At 42.3% G+C, this 24,846-nt stretch overlaps 1 protein-coding gene across 3 annotated transcripts in view; it reads right to left on the reverse strand.

Annotated features, from left to right (window-relative positions):
* Positions 1 to 1,797: 1,797 nt before the first annotated feature.
* The window catches only part of elmsan1 (ELM2 and Myb/SANT domain containing 1), a 30,895-nt gene continuing 7,846 nt past the window's right edge, over positions 1,798 to 24,846 (reverse strand). For all 3 annotated transcript variants that reach the window (XM_023352594.1, XM_023352593.1, XM_023352595.1), the window contains 12 exons: positions 22,797 to 24,377; positions 18,498 to 18,770; positions 17,676 to 18,015; positions 16,690 to 16,756; positions 13,389 to 13,531; positions 13,016 to 13,119; positions 10,232 to 10,307; positions 9,735 to 9,823; positions 8,236 to 8,379; positions 7,968 to 8,090; positions 6,606 to 6,799; positions 1,798 to 5,110 (listed from right to left, as the gene is read on the reverse strand). In XM_023352594.1, coding sequence (XP_023208362.1) covers positions 4,864 to 5,110; positions 6,606 to 6,799; positions 7,968 to 8,090; positions 8,236 to 8,379; positions 9,735 to 9,823; positions 10,232 to 10,307; positions 13,016 to 13,119; positions 13,389 to 13,531; positions 16,690 to 16,756; positions 17,676 to 18,015; positions 18,498 to 18,770; positions 22,797 to 24,182 — 3,186 coding nt within the window. In that variant the 5' untranslated portion in view covers positions 24,183 to 24,377 and the 3' untranslated portion in view covers positions 1,798 to 4,863. The remainder of the gene's footprint in view (positions 5,111 to 6,605; positions 6,800 to 7,967; positions 8,091 to 8,235; positions 8,380 to 9,734; positions 9,824 to 10,231; positions 10,308 to 13,015; positions 13,120 to 13,388; positions 13,532 to 16,689; positions 16,757 to 17,675; positions 18,016 to 18,497; positions 18,771 to 22,796; positions 24,378 to 24,846) is intronic.

Below are 24,846 nucleotides of genomic sequence, written 5' to 3' on the forward strand. Positions count from 1 at the left end.
ATCTATTATTTTTGGATTATTTCATTATATGCATATATGTCTCTATGCTGTACTTTAAAACAGGTAAAACTATTCTGAAGGTTTTACAAGACCAATGTTGAGTAGTAACAGTTCCCACATTGCTGACCCATTCTCCTATCAGCTCTTGTAGTTGACAGCAGCTTTTTGGCTCATCTGCAGCAATATTAAATACATTTTTACTACTGTGACACTTTGCAACAAGGGAGCTCTATCATCCAGGAAAACACACAGATGGCCAATAACAATAAACTGTCTGGATTTCTGGATGCTTCAATTCGACTCTTCAATCATCTGTGTTTCTTGGGCAGATTTGTGTAAAGAAACACACTTTGGACGAGATGCAATCCACTGTTGTATCCAGGATGTCATAGTGCCGACATAGCACAGGACTGGTTACACGCATTTACACTTGCAAATATTCCTAACAACTTAAAAGATGGCTCTATGTACTTATTAAGTTTAAAGGTGGCAAGGTGATTCTGCAGCACAGACTTCATGAGGAGACACTCCAGGGGCAGGAGGTTATTTCTTGCATTTTCTAATCAGGTTTTTTAATGAAAAATTCCAAACGGAGCATAAAAAAACTGAATGAAAAAAATAAATCAGTGTGAAATATTGCTCAAGGTCTGATTTCCCCCCACTCTTTCTTTCTTTTTTTATTTAGAAAACTGGCCCTATTGGTCGACACCAACAATCTCACGTTGAATTTCGTGGTGAGCTGGAGAACTATTGTTTCCTTCATGATTTTCTTGGCAACAATTTCATGGGCCACTGGGTTTTAATGAAAGCCCTAATTGATCAGTCTATGAATCACATTGAAATTGAAATTTCGCCCAGACTCTTTCACAGCTCTTCAGTACTACTAAAGTGAAATAAAGTTAGAAAAAAATAATAAAAAAAAAACATACAGTGAAATAATTTCTTCATCTCACCACCATGTGCTAACTGTGCCTAAAATTATATCTTTTTCATATTTTGCAATGATGAAAAGAGACTGCATTGGATGCTTTAGTGTCAATTTTCTGACTTTTACAATATTAAATGTAAACTCTTTCGTTTATGAAGTGACCTTTTCCAGTAGGATTTGTTCAGAAGCGACTAATTAAAACATTCTGACCAAAGTTACCCACACGTCAACAGTAAACGGAAGAATCAGGCTACTTTTACAATAAAATAAAAAAATAGCATCCTGTTTTTAATGGCCATGACTCAGCAGTCAGGTCAAAACATAATACAGGACAGCTGATTGGTCTGCAGCTGCGTTTTTGCGCAGGTTAACCAATCAGATGCTTGGGTTTTTCTTTATGGAGACACAGCAGCAGTTGGAAGTTATTTTTATTATACAACTTGTTATATAATAGTACAAAAAGCAAAAACGAATTTTAAAAGATGACATTGGTTCACTACTTTAGCTAATATACTGAATAAATTAGGACCCTTAAAATATATTTAAAATAGTTATCTGCTATGCATTTCCAATTCTATCCAAATGATCACATGTTCCAGCTCTGAAATTAACAAACCAAAAAAAAAAAAAAAAAACATGGAGAAGATACAAACGGAGAGAAAGGAGGAGAAGAGTAAGGGAGAAAATTACCTGTGTTATTTAATTATGAATAATTAATTTTCTTCTATTTGGTGACTTGGTGTTTTATAAACTGGATTTAATTAAAAATGACGAACATGCCACTGATCGCCATTTCATTTCAGTCAGTGTTATCAACTCGCAGCCATCATTGTTCTGTGCAAGAAGAAACCAGAAACAAACGCAGCCGCTCGGAGAATGTTTTGAACCTTTAATATACAGTGCTTCCATAAATCATTACCAAAAACACAGGTGGTAAAAATCAAATCAACACAAATAAGTTACACCGTAGTAAAAAGCACTTGAGATTCCTTTCTGATTTTATCATTAGTGTGAACCCTATACGAAAATAGCATAAAAAGTATGCAAACATAGAATTCCGTTCATATTATATATTTCCAATCTTTAGCTAAATAAACATTTTCTTCGGAAATTTTATTTTTTTCCCCTCGACCAGACGGACGAAACGAGAAGTGTCTGTGGCCTCCACTTCCATCCGTAAAAATTCGTCTTCGAAACCTTTTCTTGTTTTGTTTTTTTTTTTTGCAACGTCGCTCCCCGCCCCACCCGAAACCCAAACAAGAACCTCGAGACGAGCCCAAATAAAAAGGAGATATAAATTAACATCCCAAACGTGAACAGTCTGCAGAAACCCTTTTTTTTCTTGTTTGTTTGTTTGTGACTGGTACGGCAGTCGAACATTTGACCTCACAGAACTCACACACACACTGCTAACAGGATGCTTTAAACACACACTCACACACACAGCCTGTGCATAGACCCAGATTGGAACTTGTAGAGTAAGCAGAGCTGATTCTGCTTGTTTTTGTCTCTTTCCCCACTCAACGTTCCTCCCTTCCTCCAGTTTGTCCTTTAAAGGAAAACAACCCTTTCACCTATTTGTTGCTTCGGCGGCTCCGGGCTAAAGGGCTTAACACTGGGATATGCAGCAACAGATGAGTCACGGTTACAATGGTCCAACTCAGTGCCTCGTATCAGGTAAACGGGAAGAGAGGAATCACAGATGCAAACAGTCTGCTTAGAAAAATGAAAACTTTGTCTTCATATCGGCATCTAAAAGACAATGCAATAATAATAACTGGGGGGGGGGGGATGACGAATTGTCATCTAAACAGCTTTTTCAGCCAAATCTGGAATCTCAGAGCAAAAAAAATCCAAAGGCAGACACAGATTTATCTCCATGTTAGTAGAGATCTAGTCTTGGCAATCGACACGTTCTAATGTTAAAATGTTAAGAGCCAACAGAGATTTTAGTTCAGCCGTCTAGATCAGAATCTACTGTTAGTCAGTAAATGATTTCCTGCCATCAACAGGCTTTTAGAGAGCGTGGAAAACGAGCCGTTGTAAGGAACGCTTGAGATTTTATCAGAAATAACAAAAAAAAAAAGAGAGAAAAAAAAGCAGGTTAATATCAATATCTAAATCCGTGGCAAGAACAATGGAAAAGTTCCATCAAAAAATTTAAAAAAAGTCAAATTCATATCACTTTTTATTCATGTTTCAAATCTGAGCTCAGATTAGATGGGACTAAAGAAAATAAGGACTACAATTTATTTTCTGATGAAATGTTCTTACTGTTAACAGTCTGTGGAACGGCTACAAAGCTGAGGTAGAAAGCAGGAGGCAGAACCGTTAGTTCAGAGTAAAAATCTGATTAATTACTACAAATCACTACTTTTCCAAAAAGCTCGGCTGTTGATGAAAGTAAATGGTTTACTGACAGACGGCTCCCATATGTTCCCATCCATGTGGCGTTTACTTGAAAACTAGCAGACCTTTATTTCTTTGTTGCCCATGTCTGTCTATCCGAATCAAAATAAAGATGAGCTAATGTTAAACGAGATATTAGAAATTTGTTTCAAACACATTATACATTACAGTCTAAAGTTTTTCTTGTGTAAATACTGCCATACTGAGGTATCTATACCGACAGACCGGCTCGTGCCTACATCTCGCCTACAATTAAGAACAAAAAAAAAAAGAAGCACACATTGTGAAAGCCAATGTCATGCCGTAAATACTGGAACGCGGTTTTAGGTTTGGACTGAGCCGGTTGTCGTGTCGCTCGTGTCCGTGGAGACCTGCGGTTCTGAACGGTCCCAGTCAGAACCCGCCATCAGTAACGGAGCTGACAGCGAGGCATCCAGAGCAGCTGCTTCTGAGCTGACAGAGAACACCGTGCTGGGAAGTGAGAGGGGATAACTTGTTCTATTGCACATACGCTTCTGCCGTTTCTTCATTTCTTGGCTCCCAATGAAAGAAAAAAAAATAGTTATTTAAAAAACAAAACAACAACAACAACAACAAAAAACACAGTTATAAACAGGTAGCAAGGAGCAATTGTTTTTGTTTAAATAAAAACAAAGAAAAGAAAAGCTTTTAAAAAAAAAAGGGCTCGACAAAACTGCAGCCAAAACTAGAATAATAATAATGTTAATAATAATAATAATATTAATAATAACAATCTTCACAAAAACAACAAGAACCACATAGAACTACAGAGAAAAAGGGGTGGGGGAGATGGGAGAAAAAAGTCGACCTGCTTATTGTACACGTCCATAAAAAACACCAACAGTGTAAAATTGATTGTCATTTTCAAATGAAACTGTCATAACATCCAAGGCATAAAACAGTGAGGAACAGAGCAGGTTTTATTAAAAAAAATAAAAAAAATAAAAAAAAGGGGGTTTGACGACGGGGGATTCACAGAACCAAAAGCCCGGATAAACAGACAGAACCCATTTCATGCTTCAAAAAACACTTTTGGCAGCTGTTAGTGCAGAGGAGCGGCGACAACAACAGTCCGAACATGCCATCCATCCGTCTGTCCGAGGAAGCAGCCTTCCTTTCCCACTTCATCCTCGACGATCGGATATTGGTCGACTGAGGTCCGAAGAGGAGCTGAAGGTGAAAGGAAAACAGAAGACGGAAGGGGAGGTCCAACGCGCCTGTCGGAGCAAAGCGGGACTCAAAGTGCGGAGGAAGGCGGCGGCGGCGGCGGCTGGGAATCCAACAGGACGACGCATGGCTTTGATTTCACCGAGCCCTGTGAGCAAGAGAGGTACAACTCTTGGAAAAGCTGAGTAAAGGGGAGCTTTGGGAAGAACCCAACAAATCCGGACGCTCGCTGAAGTTTGAGCGGTGATCGTCACCGACGTCGTCGAGCAACGGCGGTTTGTAAAAAAAAAAAAAAACAGAAAAAAAAAGGAGGGGTGCAGAGGGTCTCTGCCTCCGCCCTAATTCTGCCAGTCGTCGTCGTCGTCGCTGTCCTCGCCGCCGGAGGAGTCGTCGTTGGCGCTGTCGCCGACCGCCTGCCGCGTTCCGTTCTGATGCCGCGCGGCCATGGCGGCGGCGGCGGCCTCGGCTGCCGCCCTCGCCGCGGCGCGCTCCTCTGCCTCCTTCTGTCGCAGTGCCGCCGCCTTCTTCTCCTGCTCCGCGTGGCTCTTCATATGGGCGCTGCGGCTCTTCACCTTGTAGAAAATCCTGGGAACAGAGCGATCGGGTGAGTTACCATGTGGCTCAGTTGGATTCTAAGGAGACTGGTGACATCACGGTCACAAAAAGAACAACCATGTTGTCATGTTTCAAGCGGGAAAAAGAATTTGCCTACGCTGGCAGATAGAGCGGCTAGGAAAATTACAATCTTACCATAGTTTGTCGCACTCTGACCAGAGTTCAATGTAATTTATTGGGATTACGTGTAATAGACTGAGACATATGGTGAAAAATGACCAAGTGGAAGGAAAATGATGTGTTGTTTTCAAATTTTTAACAAGATATCTGAAAAGTGCGGCATGTATCTGATGTTGGTTCCCTGATTCAATTATTCTGACGATTAAGCGGGGAAAAAAAATATAGAAAACATAAAATTGATCTGTTGATCAATTTTATGTTTTACACAAGATCAATCTGTTCTTGGAGGCAGATTACAAGTTGAATAAAAAAAAGTACTAAAAAGGAGTTGTTTTATTTTATTATTATTATTTTTACCAAATTAGTACTATCAAAATCCTTTTGTTTTTCTTGCTAGTCTTCCATAAGAGGTGAGGTTTGTGGGTTGTTGTGTGGCGCAGTGGACCTTTACTAATTTTACTCATTTCGAAGACATTTGGTTGCACTGAATTTTAATCTAGAGGCATAAGAGTAAGAGCGGAATACAATTGCATTTTTGGGGGGAAAAAAAGTTTTAAAACCATTTATAATTTCTCATAATTGCACAATCATGAACTAATTTGTGCGGGTCTATAAAACCTAATTTAAATAAAATGCATGAAATATTTTGAACAGACTCAAAATACTCTTAGAGGTTAAATAGAGTAAAAAAAAGAGAAAATAATTATTTAAATCTGATGAATGTTGGTAAAGCCAGAAATTTCAAAGGAAGTGGGATTTGGGATTTTATTTTTTTGAATTTTCTCAGAGATGTATGAATGTTCCGCCGATAAAATGTTAAAATCACAAACATGCACTGAAATTGCTAAGAACATTTAAAGCTACAGAAAAATCCTTGGCGTTTCTGTTTAAATGCGAACACATTCTGCCTCGCGGAAGGAACTGCGCGGGCCGGTTCCATCAGAACGAATGTAAAGGGTGTTAAGCGACAGGTATTCACACCCTTTGAAGGAAACGATCGTCTCAAATGCGGACGCTCTTGGAGCGCTTTCAAGAGCGAATGCAGCTCTCGCAGAGGCAGAGCTGCATCGCTGAGAGGCGAGATGTGCCTTATCTGCTCTGCGCTTCGGTTGCTAGGACACGGCTGGCAATAACAGAACCGGTGCTGCCAGAGGACAAGCTGTTATTCAACCAAAGCATGACAGGAAGGGTAATTCTTTCAAACACAGACCATGAAACGCTCGCCTCTGTTTACTGATTCATATTCCGAGAGGTCAGTCGAAGCAGCAGCGTTTCCTGCTGGCTCTCCCGTCAGCTCTGAATCGGTAAGCAGACTGCTACAGGAGCGGCGGCTCTGATCGCTCACCTGCCACACTTCTTGCAGGGGAACTCGCCCTCCTGCCCCGCGGAGGCCTTGTTGCCCGACGGGGGGCTCGGCCGGCGCGCGTTGCCGTCGAAGCGCGGTTTGGTCTGGGGCGGCTGGGCGTGGTGGATGACCCTGGACACCGGCTGCTCCTTTCCCACCTCCGCCTGGCTCTTCATAATGAGGACTGTTGCAAGCTAAAAAAAAAGAAAGAAAAAAAGACAAGTTTTAGTCCATAACTGGAAGGAAGGGGAAAAAAGAAAGAAATTGGCGGAAGAAACGAGTAAAGAAAAAAATGAAGGAAAGACAGAAGCAAGGAAGGAAGACATGAGGGAAGAAAGAAAAAGGACAAAAGCAACGTTAGAGAGGAAGGAAAAATTACAGAAAACAAGGCAGGAAGGAAAGAAGGAATAAAGAAAAGGAAAGAAGGACGAAAAAAGTAATTGAGTAGTAAAGCAAAGAAGAAAAGAAGGAAGGAAGGAAAGGAGAAAGAAACAGAAAGGAGAAAGACAAAGAAAGAAAGAAGGAAAGAAAGAAAGAAAGACGGAAAGAAAGAAAGGCAAAAGAAAGAAAGAAGAAAAGGAAAAGAAAGATGGAAGGAAAAGGAAAGGGAAAAAAAATGAGGAAGGGAAGAAAGGAAAGGAGGAAGGAAGAAAAGAACAAAAAGAGAGTAGGAAACTAGGATAGATGGATAATCATACGGATGGCTGAATGCATACAATATTTACAAGCTAAGAAGAGGAATAAAGTCTGAAGACTACTTTCAACTCCTCAACTTATCCAGTGAAAAACGATTTCATGCTTTCCCAAGCTGTGTGTGAACATGTGTCCGATCACATGACCATGGAGGCAGAACTCATCTCCAAACAACATCAACCGGACAAGTGCAAAAGTTTCCTGCTGAGTCATTGTTTCCCTTCCCAGTAGAGATAGGAGACGAGTTATTTCTAGAAAAGCCCAGTGGGGGGCAGCAGATCCAACACCTCGCCACCAGCTCTGAGTGCAACATGAAAACTGTGTATGATGAAATCACGTTTTTTTTTGTTTCCCCCCCCTCCCCCCCACCCAAGAACCTGCGGAACAGAGTGTTGAAATTCAGTAAACCATGAGAAGCTTCGGGCTTTGGCCTGCTTACAGTTTTAGTCCCAAACATGTTTATGTTTATTCAGTGTGATCTAAATGTGTCTGTGTCCAGACTTCCTTTAAGGAATTTTTAAAACACAACTTTAATGGATTTAAAGAAGAATAAGGAAGAAATGCATACCAGAACTTGAAAGGTTCTGCATAAACTGTACAAAATACAACATGTGCAATAAGATCACAGTGATCAAAGCCTTCATACCGAGTCGATCACTTCACACTTACATTCTCAGTGGACGGCAGCGTGTGTGTCACCCTGGTGGGACAGACATCCTGTTTCCTGTCAGCTGAACCATCCCACTTCCTGCTGTCCTCCTCCTGCTGCTGCGGCTCCAGCCTTTGAGCGGCCTGCGAGAAAAAACAGCGAGTAAGACGCAGCGCTCTGGCAGGAGAGAGCCGTCTTCCTAAGACGTCCGTGGACGTTGTTTAAGAGAGGTGGACATTCGGGGAGGATAAAGATTGGGTGAACACTGGAGATGCTCACGTGACCGACCTTGTGGTCCTGCTCCTCCTCTGCCGTCCTGCTCTCCGGAGGCTCGTTCTCGCCGTAAATTAGCGCTCCGTTGCGGCCGATCTTCACGTGTTTCTTGTACGTGTAGTAGAACTCCACGCACTGCGCCACGGTCTTGGTCGTCACCTGTACGGACCCGTACGCACTGCGTCACAAGTTTTGCATATTTCGATCACAGCAAAAGACAAAATCCTTTTCCGAACACTCGTTTTTTTTGGTTATGAATGGTAAATCGTTGTTTTAGTTGGGTGTCAGTGAAAGATTTCAGCTTCTAGATTTGCCACTTTCTACACTGTTTTTTTTTTTCCCCCCTAATGATTCAAAGTTCAGTCGCAAAATACTTTGTACGAGGATGACAGAAAAAAAAAACAGAAAAATCTAGTCTTTAATTTGAATACATTTATTCAGTGGGGAAAATCCTATTATGCAATCAAATGACCACGATTTCTATGAAATAAGTGCAGCTGAAGAATTTTTTTTTTATTTCTACTTTCATGGCTTGATAAGCAAACGCTTTTCTCTTGCCAGTGCGAACAGAAAACAGGATGGTAAAGGAGGTAAAAACTGCCCCCCAAAAAAACAAATAAATAAATAAATGTGTTTTTCTGTTGCACTAATGCAAATACAAGCATGTGGAGTTTGATCACCACTGCTGGGACTTTTACCACAACTGTGTTTATTAGTCAGAGGAAAACAAAATTAGGCTCAGCAAAAACGCAATCTGGGTATAAAATGATGATCATTTTATACCTAAGTAAAGGGCGATCCATGATGCTGTGGGCCAGTTTATCTCCCAGGAGCTAAAAAAAATCTCTGAAATACGACGACATTTTAAATCAAAATTGGCAGCCTCTGCCTGAAAACAGAAGCTGGGTCGTAACTGTGTTATCGAGAAGAGTAACGAGTAGAAATCAAAAGGTCAAAACAACAGAGAAACGCTTCAAAAAACACTAAATTAATCGCCATTTATGCTCCTACAGGGGCCTTAAAAAAAAACAGCGCACACACAAAAAAAACACACCACTCAGTGTGGAGTCAGCAGAATATAACCAAATCATTTAAGTTTGCACATGACGTTTTACAGTTTCTTGTAGCATTTGACATGACATTGTGATTTAAAAAAAAAAAAAAAGTGGAGCAAAGACTGAGTGTGCAAACCACATAACCGTCAACAATGTGACACTCTAAATAGGCCTAACTTCGACCTCAAATTCTGCTGCATCGTCGTGGAAAAGCAAAGCAAAAAAAAAACAAAGAAGAAAACCTTGCTTGACAATGACAGAGCAACAATCGAAACAGAAACGGAAACGCTGTTCCACAGCGACTGTATTTCCCTTTCCTCCGCCCACACAGTGGGCAGAGGACACAGTATATCATGTGTTCCTGTTCCGCTCGGAACAGGAACACATGATATAGGTGGCCTTTAGTTGCCACGGGGAGAATCAAAAGTTTCCTTTCCTTCAGATCGAAAGCACGCATACCTGCTTTTGCACCATGAAAAAGTCCTTCTTACACGTGGCCATGCCTTTGTTGAACAGACGCCTCTCAGCTGCCGTCCAGCTGTCTGATCCTGCAGGAAGGAGGAAGGGAAGAAGATATATATATATATATATATATATATATATATAAAAACACGTTCACTCCTCTAAAGTTGCTCCTGAATAAGAACGAGTGCAAGGAGACAGTAACAAGTGGAGTCCCATCCCCCCGGCCCCAATTCTTAAAACCACACACAAGCAATCGAAAAATAAATAAATAAAATCACTGGTTAAACAATGCCTTGTCTGTCTTCTGTTTGGGATTAACCACATGCTGTATTGCCCTTCACCCTCTTTACATCAACCTTCGCAGGCATCCAGGGCACCAACACACTTTCAGAGCCGCAGCTGCTTTCAGGCAGTACAGAGAGAAAGAGGGAGGAAAAAAAAAAAAAAAAGACAGAGGCGTTCCGGAGTCATCTGTGTGAGGCATGAATTACCCGAGTAGTGGTAGCTGGACAGATGATGTGTCTTTGGGAAGATTGGATCCCTCAGCATCAGCAGAGACAGAGCATCCTGAGGAAAATAAACAAAACAAAACAAAAAAGTAGCGTTTAATCACGATTAGAGGCTGCAGATTTAGAGAAAGGGGTTAGAGGTTGCAATGAGTTGGGTTAAACGCTTGTCTTTCCTGCAAACTCTACCGTGCGTCATAGCAAAACTGGACTCCATCAGGGTTGAGAGAAGTCGTCGAATCGACACTGTTGTCTTTCAGAGAAAACCATCTGACGGTGCGTGAATGTAGGAAGACGGCAGTTTGAGCCGGACTGCTGCAGAGAGTGGGCGCTTTGGCTGCCCCCTCCTCGTAGTTTCCTAGACAACATTGGACCGGTGCTGGTCGCTAGGGCCTGAAATCTCAACCCACAGCACCATAAAGCACCACGAGAGCTCGGGATCAGGCTGAAAGGACGTATGGCGCAGACTTCTCTAAAGATGCAAGAATTCGTTTGAGATCTCATTAGTTCAGATCTTTTTGAGGTCTTTCTCACAGTACGCAAAAAAAACATTATTATTAGATAGTAAGCCTCCGAAAAGCACTTGATTAAAAATGCAAAAGTTTGTTTGCAATTTTTCTTTCTTGCGGTTTACCTGCTCAACTATAGACTTTTCTTTAATGAAATCAGTATATCAATAAATATCCAAAACTAAAGAAGGCCTTATTAAAAGAAAAATAAATAATTTTTGGGGTCAAGATGTCTATTTTGCTGGCCAAATTGACTTGTGGTCAGGAGCCAAACAGAATCATTTCAAGGGCCACAAATGGCCCCGGGCCTCACTTTGGACACCTACGATCTAGATTTAGAATCAGCGGCAGGACTTGGATATTGCTGTTGACCAACGCTTTATGTCCAACTGTATTGTATTTAGCGGCGTCAGAGTAAAGGAGCTGAATAAAAATGCCATTAAATCATGATTTTTATTTATAGGTAAATACACATTATATAAAAATCAATAAATGAATTTATTTTTTTTAAAAATCAGAGGCACGTTCCAATCACACAAAACCCAAAATAAAACATGACAAACTTTCACAAAACCTGACAAAGTCAAGTGTCAAGAATGTCTTTGCAAGGCATATCGAGTTCCGTTTACTCGGAATAACAACCAGTAGTATCCTCTCTTGTAACTCACACTATTTACCAATAATTGTTTCCTACCTCATTACAAAACAATTTTCTCAGCAGAAGTTCGGGTCAACGGAGTGCAAAAAGAAGCTGAGTTTTATTTCCCCTGTTTTATCCGGGCACTAAAACATTTTAGATGGCCGTTTGAGGTTAGCCTCTGATGTCATTAGTGGCCTTCTTGTGATGCAATCAGAACGAGACACAGGATGTTTTATTTCTGCAGCATGGGCATGGCAATTATTTGTCTGCTCAGTTTTAGGAGTTTTGAATCACAATGAGAGGTTCTGACATTTTAGCCTCCATAATAAATCAGTGTCTTCATCTTGCTGGCAAATCTTTCAAAAGCCCCGTTGGAACTGGCCACTCCTTTAGCTAACCGGCACATGTCTGCAACGGAGATGGTACAAGTGTGACACATCGTGAAAAACCTCTTATTCGTCAGCAGTTTGCGATCCGCTTTCACTGATCGACAAAGGGCTAAAATGTTTGTTTCGGCTCTTGCAGCCCACACCGCTCTGCAGAGAGGCAGCGGGCCTCAGGCTATGAACAACCAGGCGGGTTTACTATCACAGTCATCTCAGATCACCACAGAGCTTCAGCACAAAGCAAAGTGAAAATCTACAGATCAGTCACTTCCGTTCAACAACCAGCGCGGGCTCGTCGAAGGACGGTCAATGCCCGTGCTTACACAAACCCAAGAAATAAAAAATAAAAAAATGGCTAAGAGGAAATATCAGATTAGGGGAGGGTTGTAAATTAGATGTAGTAGATTTAATAAAACCTCACATTTGCATGCGGCCGGTTTGGGTTGTAGTTTTAAACCGAGGTAAGGAAGTTTTCAGCTAATAATTTAGCCTGCTTAGCTAAAGCACAAGTTTTAATTCTTGTGACTGTACATCGTGCGTCGTTTTGTAACAAACTGAAAATCTTTTTCCTTTGGTTTTCTTTACACAATAACTTACTCCAAAGAAGTTAGATGGTGTCAGAAAGTATTAAAAAACTTAAATACAAAAACAATGGAAATGATAAAAAAAAAAATAAAAAAAAAAAATACCTGGAATCTGATTTTGTGCAATTTTTAAAAAGTTGTCCTTATAGATGTGAACGCACAGAGTGGAGGCGCAAAAGAAAATTTGTGCCAGAGTGTCTACTGTATGTCAGCACTGTGGGTATTCAGTGCCTTCTGTAAGATGAAGTTTAAATTTTCTCCAATAGTCATTTGAAATTCCGACGGATCTTATTATGTTTTGATGGACCAGACCAACACTAAATAGTTCTCCATCTGTTTTGTCAGGGCGAGCAAAAAGCGTTTCGACAAAACAGGATAAAAAGATTTGCACGTGGTGGATGTAAACTTTGGAACTGCCTTTTACATTTTTCTTATTCAATTTAGAAATCTAAAGAGATTTTTTTTGGATGGGGGGGTGGGAGGGTGGGGGGCGGGCGTATCCCAAAAAACATGCCTGCACTTAATCAGCATAGACACAACCTTGTATCTGAAATGGTAGAAAAGTCGTGGCTCTTCTGTTAGCCCATTTTTCTATTATTCATACAAATTGCTGTGGAGTCAGTCAGTATGGATCGCTCGGCTGCACTCACCATTATGTCCCCTTTGGACTCGTATAAACAATGGAGTGCTAACTCCTGGTTGGTGCCTCCTCCGTATAAAACACTGGAACAGGCCAGGTGCATGAGGTCTTCCACTGAAAGAGACGTCGACAGCGAACGTTAAAATGTCAGCGTAACCACAGCAACTGCGCTTTCAGGATTTATTTTCACCATATTTCCATGATGAAAGACGATAAAATAGAGAAATCTGGAATCTAAGCGAGACTTGTTCTGTAAGAGTTAAAAAATAAATAAATAAATAAAAAAGATACTGAATAATTATTCCACAAAAGTAGCTTTGGTCTATTTACAATTACAGGAGCTAAAATTGTTCTAATTTCCTTTCTTGGCTTGGTTGTCTCACCCTTGTCCTGGAAGTCTGGTTTCCCCTCCAGTTCGGACGGTGGAGCCCAAACCAGTTCGGCTCGATGGCGATCCAGTTCGACAGCTGACCTCTGCCTCAGCTCCGGCACCTCCGCTTGGTACCGCGACCCGATATTAATTCGTCTGCAGAAGTGATATCAGAACATTAGAATCAAATACATTAGGATTTCCAAAGGTTGTTTCTATTTTTGAGCAAAACTTGTCAGGTTGTGTAATGTTTTTTCTCTGTTTTTTTCATATTTTCAATGTCAGCTGCCCTATTTTCCTGTTATATCGCTTCGACACTGAGTTTTTGCTCTACAAGCCTGAGTTTTTCCCCAATGAATTACTCTTTACAACGAGGTCCACAATAAAAAAATTTTTTTTAAAAACACCACAGTGGTTGGTGCAGGAACAGATCTGCAACCCGCACGGATGTGGAGTTTTAAAGTAAAACTCTTCAGTTTATTTGCATTAAAACGTTCTGTGAAAAGTCATGGAGAACGCTGCGGAGGCACTCCTCGTTAAAGCTTTCCCGACAAAAAGCAACACCACATCAGAAACACTTTCATTAAAGATTTATTATTAAATAATCTCCTTTTTTTTTTCTTTGCACACCTCTAAATAGATATTCATGTTTCACTTCAATTTGTTGCCACCGAAAACAATTCGGACAGTCCCTTCGCCTTCTGCGTTTCCCACGAGCTTCGCCGTATTTCCCGCTATGTGCGCGCGAGTGTACTCTAGCGGCCCCCTCGAGGGAAGGTGGGCCGGTAGAAGCTGACCTGCGATGGCTCTTGTGCGTTCGGGAGACCGAACTGAAAGCATGATTTGTGGGAAAAGCCCGAGTTCTCTGCGGGTGAGTAACTGCCGAGCAGATGGCATCAGACGGGCCGAGGCTTGAACAATGCGCCGCCGTAAACTGCTGCTCTTTGCCGACGCAGCGACAAACATGAGCCCACCCTCTCGGGCACGCCTGCTACAGACTTCGCATTTCAGTTCACAGAGGCCGGGTTTGGATTGGCGATTGCCTTAAATGAGCTTCGAATTAAATTCAGCGAGTGCCAAACTCTTTCTTTTAAACTGCTTTGTTCAAACAAAAGCTAGTGACTTTAATAAATCTGTGTAAATAGAGGATAAGTACATCCTTGCTGCAATCAGAAATTGACAAAGCAGCAACAAGGTGCTGCTGATCTTTAATCTGCTTTGAACCAGTTAAGAAAACCACCACTCTGTCGTCTGGCCCAGTTAAGGTCATGAAATGGGTTTATGATTCTAAGCACAGATACAAATCTGCAGAAGAACGATAGAATCAAAAAGAATTAAGGTCCTGAAATGAATCAGTTCGAGACAAAATCTCTCTCTCTCTCTCTGTTTATTTCCCGCAAGTCTCATAAAACTGACCTGACGCAGTTTAGATGAATGAACAATTAAGTCAGAGATTATTGATATTAAATCATGAGGTTTAGATAACGAGAGTGCCATTTTTTTTGCTTATTTTTTGTTGAAAGTGGCAGTTTGACAGGTTGCTTTCTTTTCAACTGAGGTAGCATTTGATTATTCGTTTATTTTAAAGAAACAGAAAGAAACTTTAATTTTTATGCCCTTTGTGTCTATGTAAACCAACATAGAGAAGATAAAACAGAACGTATGGGTTCAATCCCAGATAATGGATCAGAGTAAAGTCAGTGCATGTTTAAATGATAATCCTTAACCAAAGTCAACTGACTTTTACCTCTTGTTCCTCAGCCCAGCATGGTTTGCCCACCATCTTTAACATCCAGCTTGCTAAACTCTATTTTAAGCCATCCACTTTGTTTTGTTGACCACGCAAGTTTGGGTTTTCTCCAACATTTCACCTTTTACAATGATGACCACAGTGACAGTGAGACTGTATTGGCTGCTGAAGCACAAATTATTTGTCATGTGACCTAATCTACCTGCTGTGCTCAATTGGGCGCAGCTGTTAGGAAGAGAGCAGCCAAAACCACAGTAGTTCAATTTTACAAAGGTCAAAGCAAAGCAGTGCCTCTCTAAGGCACAGGAACAACGGTGTCACCAGACGATTCACTGAAAACGCATTAAACTATGGACAGACGATAAACTTGCTAGCATTTGGCTAGGAATTTAGCTAGCTGCTCTGAATCAAAACATTACAAAAAGTAGCAAGAAGTGAAGAATGTAGCTGTATGTGTCGAGTCAGGTATGTTTTCAGTAACAAAAGGCTGACCTTGTCATAACTTCTGTTATGACAGGAGTGGCCATGAAAAAACAAAGCATTGTTGGTGGATTGCTTGACTTTTTTTTTGTTGTTCTACATAAATCGGACACTTTGTTTAGAATTGGTGTTGTATAAATGAACCGAACTGACATAACCACAACACTAACGTATACAAGGTAATACAGATGAAGCACCGTGTGTTATTTTACTGCAATTTAAGTCACTGAGTGCTCAAGCATGTAAATGGTGTTGATTTTTATGAACTTTTTTTTTTTTTTTACCCCTCCAGGGGGTCTTTTTGTGGGCTCTAGTGTCCCTTATATAATAGAGGGCTGACAGGAAACGGGGAAGGAGAGGGGGGAAGACATGGGGAAATGTCGTCGGGTCCGGGAGTCGAACCCGCGACGGCCGCGTCGAGGACTCAAGGCCTCCAAATACGGGTCGCGCCAACCACTATGCCACCACGGCACGCCCATTTTTATGAACTTTTTATGAAGTATCAGTGGGACTGGGTTATTGACACAAGCCTAAATGACTCAAGCATCAGTGAAACATGGCAGTCTAGTTTATTTACTTTGGATCAACATTATTAGCTTTTTCTTCTTTTGCTCTTTCAGTTTTGTTATTTTGTTTGTATTTCCTCTTAAATCCCGTAAAGCACTTTGTATTGCCTTGTTGCTGAAAATGTGCTATATAAATAAAATTACATTTACCTAATCAAACCGAATCAAAGTGAATTTTCAGGAACTTAACTTTATTGCCCACATCTTTCAGAAACCTTTCATTATACGGTCTCTTTCTGCATCCTGAGAACAAAGAAGGGCAAATCCTGGTTTTAGACGGTCGAGTGGTAACAGTGGCGGAGAGTACAGCCGCATTTAATGACAGGTTTAGAGTTTCAAGAACTTGCGATCTCCTCCGAGACAATTTATGACTCAATCCAGTGTTGTTTTGAATAATTGATCGCAGGGCTATTCCTCCTGCTAGGACAATGCGAGCTACCGAGGAGCCTGGTCGTCTCTTTGAAAATGTCAGTCGGCCTTCAAAACCGCTCGCTTCCAGAGTGAAACGGGATACTCACGGCTCGATGCTGACCGGCGTGGTCTCACTCATGGCGGACAGCACCGGTGGCGTGATGTCGCAGCTGTCTGAAGAGCGGCGAAACAAAATGCAGTCGGTGACAATATACAAGTCTCTCATAGCTTTGCTTTAACAATTGGCTTATTCTTCTTTTCAAACTGAATTGCATGAAAGCAAATGTCAATATGAATACATTTTATAACAGTCCAGCAAATCTGACCCAACACTGTAAGGCAACCTGACCCACCCCAGTCTTAGCTTTACCTGCCAGGAAAGGACACATCTGATAGGATAATTGGGCAGCAACTAACAATTATTTTAGTTATCAGTTGATTTATGGATTATTCTGACAATCGATTAGTCAAATCTAAATACTGGGACCTTCTTCAGAATTTTTGTTGAATCGTTTATTATGCAATATGAGAAATGCATTAAAAGATGCAAATCAACAAATAATTCAATTCCTTCTTAAACTAAAATAAAGATTCTCTTGCCTGAAATCCAGCAACACAGAATTCCTTAAGTAAGCGCTTTGTAATTTAACGCAAATGATCTAGCTGCAGGTAAAAAATTGGATCAGCTCAGCCCATTCTGCTACACTTATCAATTAACTTGACAAACTGATTAATAATCAGATAATAAAAGATGATCAATAAGGGTTTTTTTTTTCTTTACAGAATTTGAACCAGATAAAGACAAAAATGTCACTTGATTAATTCTGGTTAGAACATATACAGACAAAGGTTATTTGTCTTAAAGGCAAAATGTAATTTTTTTTGTACAGTTTTGGTGTAATCATTGCTCAAATGGCCTTTCTCTGAGCCTGTTTACCCCAGTTAACGATTAATCAATTACTAAACGAGTTGACGATTATCTAAATAACCAATTCTTCACGATTTGTTATTTAATGTGCTTATGCTTCCACATAGCTTGTTACAGTCCACATTTTCTGTGGATATATAGATGACAAGATGTCATTGCACTCACTGGAACGCAACAAGCTGCGAGTGGCTGACTTGGGAGTCGCAGGAGGGGGCAGGCCCGGACCACTGGCTGCAGCCGACGAGAGGAAGGTGGAGAAGTAGAGGCCCGAGCCCTCCCGAACGGGGCTGAGGATCGGCGGAGGCGTGTATGGGGGCATCGTGATCGGGTTGTCGGCGAGGCGAACGGGGGAGCGAAGGTGGCTCTGGTAGGGCGTGATGCTGGAGTAGACGGGCGGGGCGATGAATAAACTCGGTTTGGGCGGCGGGATGAAGAGAGGCTCCGGTCGGGGACGCCGTTTGGACTTCCTGCCGTCGTCGTCCCTCTCTCCCTCCGTGCCGTCATTCTGGAGAGAGGAGGTGGAAAAATTGATTACAGCGACATCCGCGTGCGTGGTAGCACTTTTTGATTGAGAGAGCCAAAAGAATGTGAGCCAGTTAAGCAGTTTTACTGGAAAGGTAGACGGAAAAGAGCGCAGGGCCTTAAATGTAAGGTACACAATGTACAGAATCAAAGTGCTGCTAATCTGCCTGATCTGGGACAGGGAGTCCAGTTCACCCCCCACCCCCCACAGCTGAATGAGGGCGAAGGGAGAAAATGGGGGAGGGACAGCATGGAATACTGCATGGGGAAGGGGCAGCGCGTCTGTAGGGCGGCGTGCCATGAATTCAAGGATTTAAAGCTGGAATTAAAACAGACAAAATCCAGGACACTGGATTATTACCCACAACTCTAAGGAAGGTCTTCAGCTTGTTTTTATTACAGCGTTAAAATGACATTGAAAGATACGACAGAAAACAACAAAAAAAAAAACTGGTGAGCACTCACCTGCTCTGAACTTTCTGATAAGGAGTTTCGGAGCGAGCGTCTGCGGGTGACGATGACCGAGGGTTTGTGATCGGCTCGCCCGAGGTCCTGGTGGTTGGGAGGCCGGTGAGGCCAGCTGGTTGCCACGGCTGCTCCATCCCTATCCGGAGACGAGGGGTCCTGTCTCCGAACGGGGACGGACACGGGGATGACGAGCGGAAGGAGGCTGTCGTCTCGGGGCCGCTTGGCGTTCATGCTCTCCGGTTCGGCGGGACTCCACGGCCTGTGAGGCTCCTGATAAACACGCCAGAGCAAAAGTATCGATGCTTGTTAGGAATACTGTCCACTTCGTGACCAGCATTGGTAAAAGATGAGCAACGAGTCTTAAAATGCACTGATCTTTTGCATAATTTAAGAAAAATTACATCTCCAAAAACCGTTGTCGATAAAATTGATTAATCGCCTTTAATCAATTTTAGGCATTTGGGGATTGCTAGAAGTTTCAATAATTGCCCTGCCAGTGATTTTGATGTAAAACAAAAGCATCTTGTGTCCAAAATTAAGTATGGCGGAGGTTAATCGAAACAGGCTCGGGGCCTGTTTCGATTAACCTACATTTTCTTGACACTTTCTTTTTGTACAGTTTCATAATGTTCCCCCACAGCTCCTTGTGATCTTTATCATCTCAGCCATTAAAAATATACATCAGATACAGACATTATGCACATTAAGAGTCCATTAAATTAATTAGCTGACACCTGAAATAGAATAGCAAGAGACTGATAAAAAAGGACTCTTGCTAATAGTAGTAAGAGTCTATTAATAGGCTACTAATAACTGAGTATTAGCAGTCTGTGACATTTTACACGATAACAACTTAGCATATTGCATATATGCAAATCACTACGTTACCCCCCTCCATTAAATAAAGACACTCAAACTAAAGTTTGTCTGTTTTTTTTAACGCTGGATTACAATACTGCTAAAAGAAAACAAGAGAAGATACAGCTTTTAAAGCATCTTTATCGTAATAAGTGCCCACAAATTTCTCCACTACTATATGAGCATTTGAACAAGTGCTATATGAAACATGAAAGAAAACAAACTTCTAAGCAAGGCAAGTAGGACAGTTGGACTGATGGAAAAGCAGAAATCAACTTTCAGGTTGAGCTCCAAACTTGAAACAGCAGCTTGCAGATTTTATCACAGCAAAACTCTCAAGTGACTTGTTAATAACCAAAGATCAGCATAAAACTGCAAAAATGTAGTTTAGACAATAAAAAAAGTTACTAAGCTGTTTCCTGTACAGTAAATCGGCGTTGTTGAACATAAAAGAACCCCTTAAATATGAACAGATTTGTACATTTAACCCCATTCAGGGACAACCTCTTTCAGGCACAGGTCGATGATTGATGCAACTTTGATGATGTTTGCTACATACTCCCTACTGCAAGGAAATGTTTTATTACTTTAGTAATTACCTACCAGTGAAAAGTCACCTAGAATTGGATTGGCTTGATCACGTCTCACAAATCTGGCACATCCAAAGTAGGATCAAAATGAAAATAAAAGACGCCTATAAAACTAACTTGAAAATAAAAAGGATTGTACAAAAATAAAAATAAAAACTTATGGATAACACAGATCACACTCTTTCTGAAACTGTCATAGAAAAATAAAGTTTCTACAGGCAGAGGCTTCTTCAAATTCGCTGCAATACAAACTGCTACAGGAGATAATTCCTCCCCACAGCCATCAGCATCTACAACAACTCTTTGAAGAACCTTGAATTAATGTGATGTAGAATAACACTGAATTTTCCTTTAGGACTTTGAACTGAATTTGAATTTAAATATTTCAGAGACATGAGCATTTCTGTGGCTATTTATATGAAATAATACAGTGGTATGCAATAGTAAGATGCATAGGTCTAAATGATTTGCTTACGGGTAGAACAGAAAATGGAAGCTGATGGCAAAATAAGGGAAAGGAATGAGCTTAAGAACTGAAGAAGTGAACTGACACACAGCAAACAAAAGAAATTACAATCACTGCTTTATTTTCATTAATATTATTTGTACTTTTAGTGCTCTATTATCATCATACTATTATCATTATATAATTAACACATCATTAAGTCAAAAATTTAGAAAATAAATCCAATTCTGTGGCAGACACTTCCTGTATTGTTTTGAAAGTCTGCACCCAGACTTCAAAACAGAAGCGTCACACTTTAGAGTTCAAACTCTACCACGGTTCTCAAAAGGAACTGTCCCCTTTGCATTCTCCTTCACGTGTTTTTTTCTTCCTCTTCTGTCTTTGAGAAACCACGATGACTGAGCATCAGCGGCCGTACATCAAAGCCGCAATCGGCTCGGGTCTGCAGCACCTTCGAAACCCCGATCTCTAAACATCAGAAGAGCGTTGGGGACCAGTTGCTCGCCGGAGAGGAACAAGGCCGCCGTGGCTACGCCGCTGCGCATTACTACTGGTGGAAAACTCCAGCTCCCTCCAACACAGAAGTAGAGAGATATTCTGCTGAGCACTGCAGGCGAGGCAACCCTGAACCCCCCACCCTGCACAGAGGCTGTGAGGGGCGGGGGAGGGCAGACCAAGCTGAAGGTTTGCTTTTCTTTTTTTTTTTTTTTTAAAGAGGGGGAGGTGTGCAGGCATGTAACCAAACACACAGGCTGCATGATCAGCTACTCATGAGTTGAATTCGGGGCACTACAAACACACTCTGCTGTTTGGCAACACGACTTTGTTGCACAACCGAGACTCTCAGCGCATAAACAAAGAGGAGTTTATGAGCTCACGCTTTGGGGGGGGGGGGGTTCTCGTTATTCAACCTCATTTAGAGTTAAAAATGCCTGAAACGCTACACCCAAAAGTTGCCCATAACGAACGAATAAACGCCGCAGCTCAGTTTTTGTTTTTTTTTACCCATAAGGCCGAGCTGAGCAGCTCACTTTGTGGCACACATGTCGCTGGGTGCCGATTTACACCCAAAGGCTCTTCCAGCAACACGGTAATCACAAACGACGAGCTTTGGCACACTTTTAGCTGGCAGCCGTGTCAGGCCGTTTGCTCCATTTTACACTCCTGTTGAGGGAATTTAAGTCCCAACGCAATTATATCCGTGGATGGTGCTGGAAGAATAGATTTTTTAGCTGTAAAGAATTTGAGCTCCAAATTGCAGTGCAGTCGCAGGGGTGGGGGCAGTTCAGTGTCTTTGATATTCTTCTGTAAAAAAATTATCTCTGTGCTGGGCAAAGCTTTAGAACGGGCTTACACAGGCAGAAGCCCAGGGCTCCATTTTTCTGGGGGATGCCCAAAGTTCTGCTGTTTTTTGGGGGGGAGGGTTTTCACGAATGCATGTTTTGATACTTTATATAAAACTCACAAACCAGAATCAGAAGGATTGTATTAATAATGATATATAATAATAATAGCAAAATAATGTGTTTTTCTAGCACATCATACTATTCAATTGGACTATGAAGTAACTATGTTACCTTCAGTTATTTTAAAAATGCTGCATATATCAAATGTGACCAACAAGAAATTAAACTTTGTAATTTAATGCCTTGAATTACTTTGTAATACCTTGAAGTTGTGTCTCTGTTGCTTTAAAAACACCTGCTCTTTCTGAAACCCGGCCTCAGAGAGAGGCATTGGTCCTCCGTTCTCCATGATTAATACCAAAATACAGCTGGTCCATTGCTGGTCATGTTACCTTTAGGAGTTAGCAGGACAAAATGACAACAAGCCACACTTGGTAACTTTCTTTGTTAGCCTCTGTCTAAGCTACGTCCTAAAGGGGGCATCCCCTAGTGTGTCATATCCTGTAACCCTAGCTTTCATTTGCATTTCCTAACATGTAATTTCCTTTAGCTTCAGCTTTGCAACTAGCTACAAGAGATAGAAGGAAAACACAGAATTGTTTATTCTCAACAACTGATCAAATCATTTTTCTGTAGTGGATAGGGCACCAAAACAGACTCCAGCCCAGCGGTCTACAGCCTTGTAAATCCGGCCCTGTCTCTGTAGGTGAACAGAACAACGCTGAGGAATATCCTTACATAGAAACTTTTTAAACTACTTTGAATAACTCACTGAGCTTACCATAGCGTCTGATAACTAGGATCAATTGGAATGTATGTATAATTGAATTAAAATGGTCTTTTCTTTGGTACAGTGCCTCGAGATAACATTGTTGGGAATTGGCGCAATATAAATAAACTGATTTAAATTGAATAGATGAATAAGCAAACAGGAACAAGCATATTCCTGAAGTCAACAATAAAACAGTTTCCTTACCTTGCTTAGTGAAGGAGACTTCCTCTCAGAAGCCTCTTGAGCGAGCATCTCCAGGTTGACCTCCTGGGACACCCGGCGCTTCCTGCGAGTGCTCTGGATGACCCCCGTGGGCGCCGCCTGGACGTCACGGGCCCCGTTCTCCGGGCCCGACTGATCCGAGGGCCCGCAAAGGAAAGGGTTGTCAGACGGCGCACCGCCTTCCTTGGACAACCGGCGAGATCTGCGGAGCTGCGCCTGCGATTGCGACGACGGCTCGGGCGGTGGGGGGGCCTGCAGAGGATCGGACGGCTGCTGCTGGGGTTCTGGCGTGATGTCCTGGATCAGCGGCTCCTGGATCTTCGGCGGAGCCGGAGCGGTGGACTCCTGCGAGTGCACGACCACGGGCTGCGGGTGTGCGTTTTGTGCCGCAGAGAAACAGTCTAGCACATGGGGGTTTTGTTGTTGCGACTGCTGATGTTGCATTTGCTGCTGAATCTGGAGCTGTTGCCGCTGTTGTTGCATCTTTTGTTGCTGTTGTTGCTGCTCATGGTGTAACTGCTGCTGCTGTAACTGGACATGCGGATGCCGGATGATTTGCTGATGCTGTTGAATTTGCTGCTGGATGACATGCTGCTGCTGCTGCCGTTGCATTTGCTCTTGATTCTGCAGCTGCTGAAGATGCAGCGAAGACTGCTTCGAATTCGAGTAGTTCGGCGGGTTCGGTAGTGTGTTCCTGCTCCCTTGGAAGGTCTGGTAATAAGCGGGCAGGTGCTGTTTGGGCTGACCGAAGGCCAGCTGGAAGGACTGCAAGACGGAGCTTCCTCCGGGGTGGGGGGTGCTCTGCTGCTGAGCGTTCAGCGCCCCTGGTTTCATCGTCTCCTGAAAGATTTGGGATGTCTGCTGCTGCTGCTCCCACTCCAGAGCTCGAGACTTCACAGCGTTGGTTGGCTGCTGATGCAGCTGCAAGCCGGGGGGAGTCTCGTGCATCGCCTTCACAAACGCATTCTGGGTCCTTGTGAGATTCGGAAAAGCCGGCGCCCAGCTAGGCATGGCAGTCCAGGAGGCAGCTCTCTGCTGCTGCTGCTGCTGACCGGGCTCCGGGTGAGCCCACTTCATCGGCACTGTCTGCTGATAGTGGCCCCTGTTCTGGTCACCTTTATCTGGGCTGAAGATCACAGAGTTGAAGTACATGTGAGGAGCCTCAGGGTTGGAGGTCACTGTACTCGCCGCCTCGCTTTGTCCGGACTCCGAGGCGGCGGCGGTGCCGCCGGGGACGAAGTACGCCCCGTCGGGATGCTGCGACGTCTCCTTCATCAGGTCTCCTGGTTGGTCGCCGAAAAACGTGATGCGTTTCCCCGTTCTCTTGGCGCTGGGTTTCTGCTGGGCTGGTACGCTCATGACGAGCATGAATGGGCTGAAGCAGGGAACCACTCCAACCCAGGCCTATGCAGAATGTTCTTTTGACTTAAAACAAAGTCTTTTTTTCTTATTCACAGTAAAAAAAAAATAAAAAAAAATCCCTTTGAAGTTCTTCACAATCTCCAGTCGGGGGTGAAACGATCTGAAGAAGTCTCTGTGTTTTTCTCATTCATGGGCGACACCCTGCATAGAGAAAATGAGACAGAGGTCATGGGTTAAACAATCAGACCAAAAAAGGGACCCTCACAGGGAGAGGGCGGGGGGTTGGGGTCTCATTAGCATCAGCCACGTAAAAACCTGCTGTTTGCTTTTTCAGCAAAAGATCTCCTTTGAAAAGGTACTGACTGGGAGAATAGCACAGGGGAGGGGCGGGTTTACATGCTGGCCCACATTGTCATGCTACAAACAACAAGTTCAATGTATTTTGCAAGAGGAAGGGCGATCTGTTGCGATAGATTAACACTCAATTCAGCAAATTTATATGGGTGCACAACGTGGTATTAAAGTTTTATCGCAATATTTTGTGGTGTTATTGTGATACACAATAAAAGTGACGATAAGAGCTATTTATTACTTCATTGTTAGGTAACTGTATGGCTGTGACGGCATGACACAGCCATACAGTGTCTGTGTCACTGACACAGACACTGTA

The sequence above is a fragment of the Xiphophorus maculatus genome, chromosome 19 (assembly GCF_002775205.1).
Source record: "Xiphophorus maculatus strain JP 163 A chromosome 19, X_maculatus-5.0-male, whole genome shotgun sequence".
NCBI classification, from domain to species: domain Eukaryota; kingdom Metazoa; phylum Chordata; class Actinopteri; order Cyprinodontiformes; family Poeciliidae; genus Xiphophorus; species Xiphophorus maculatus.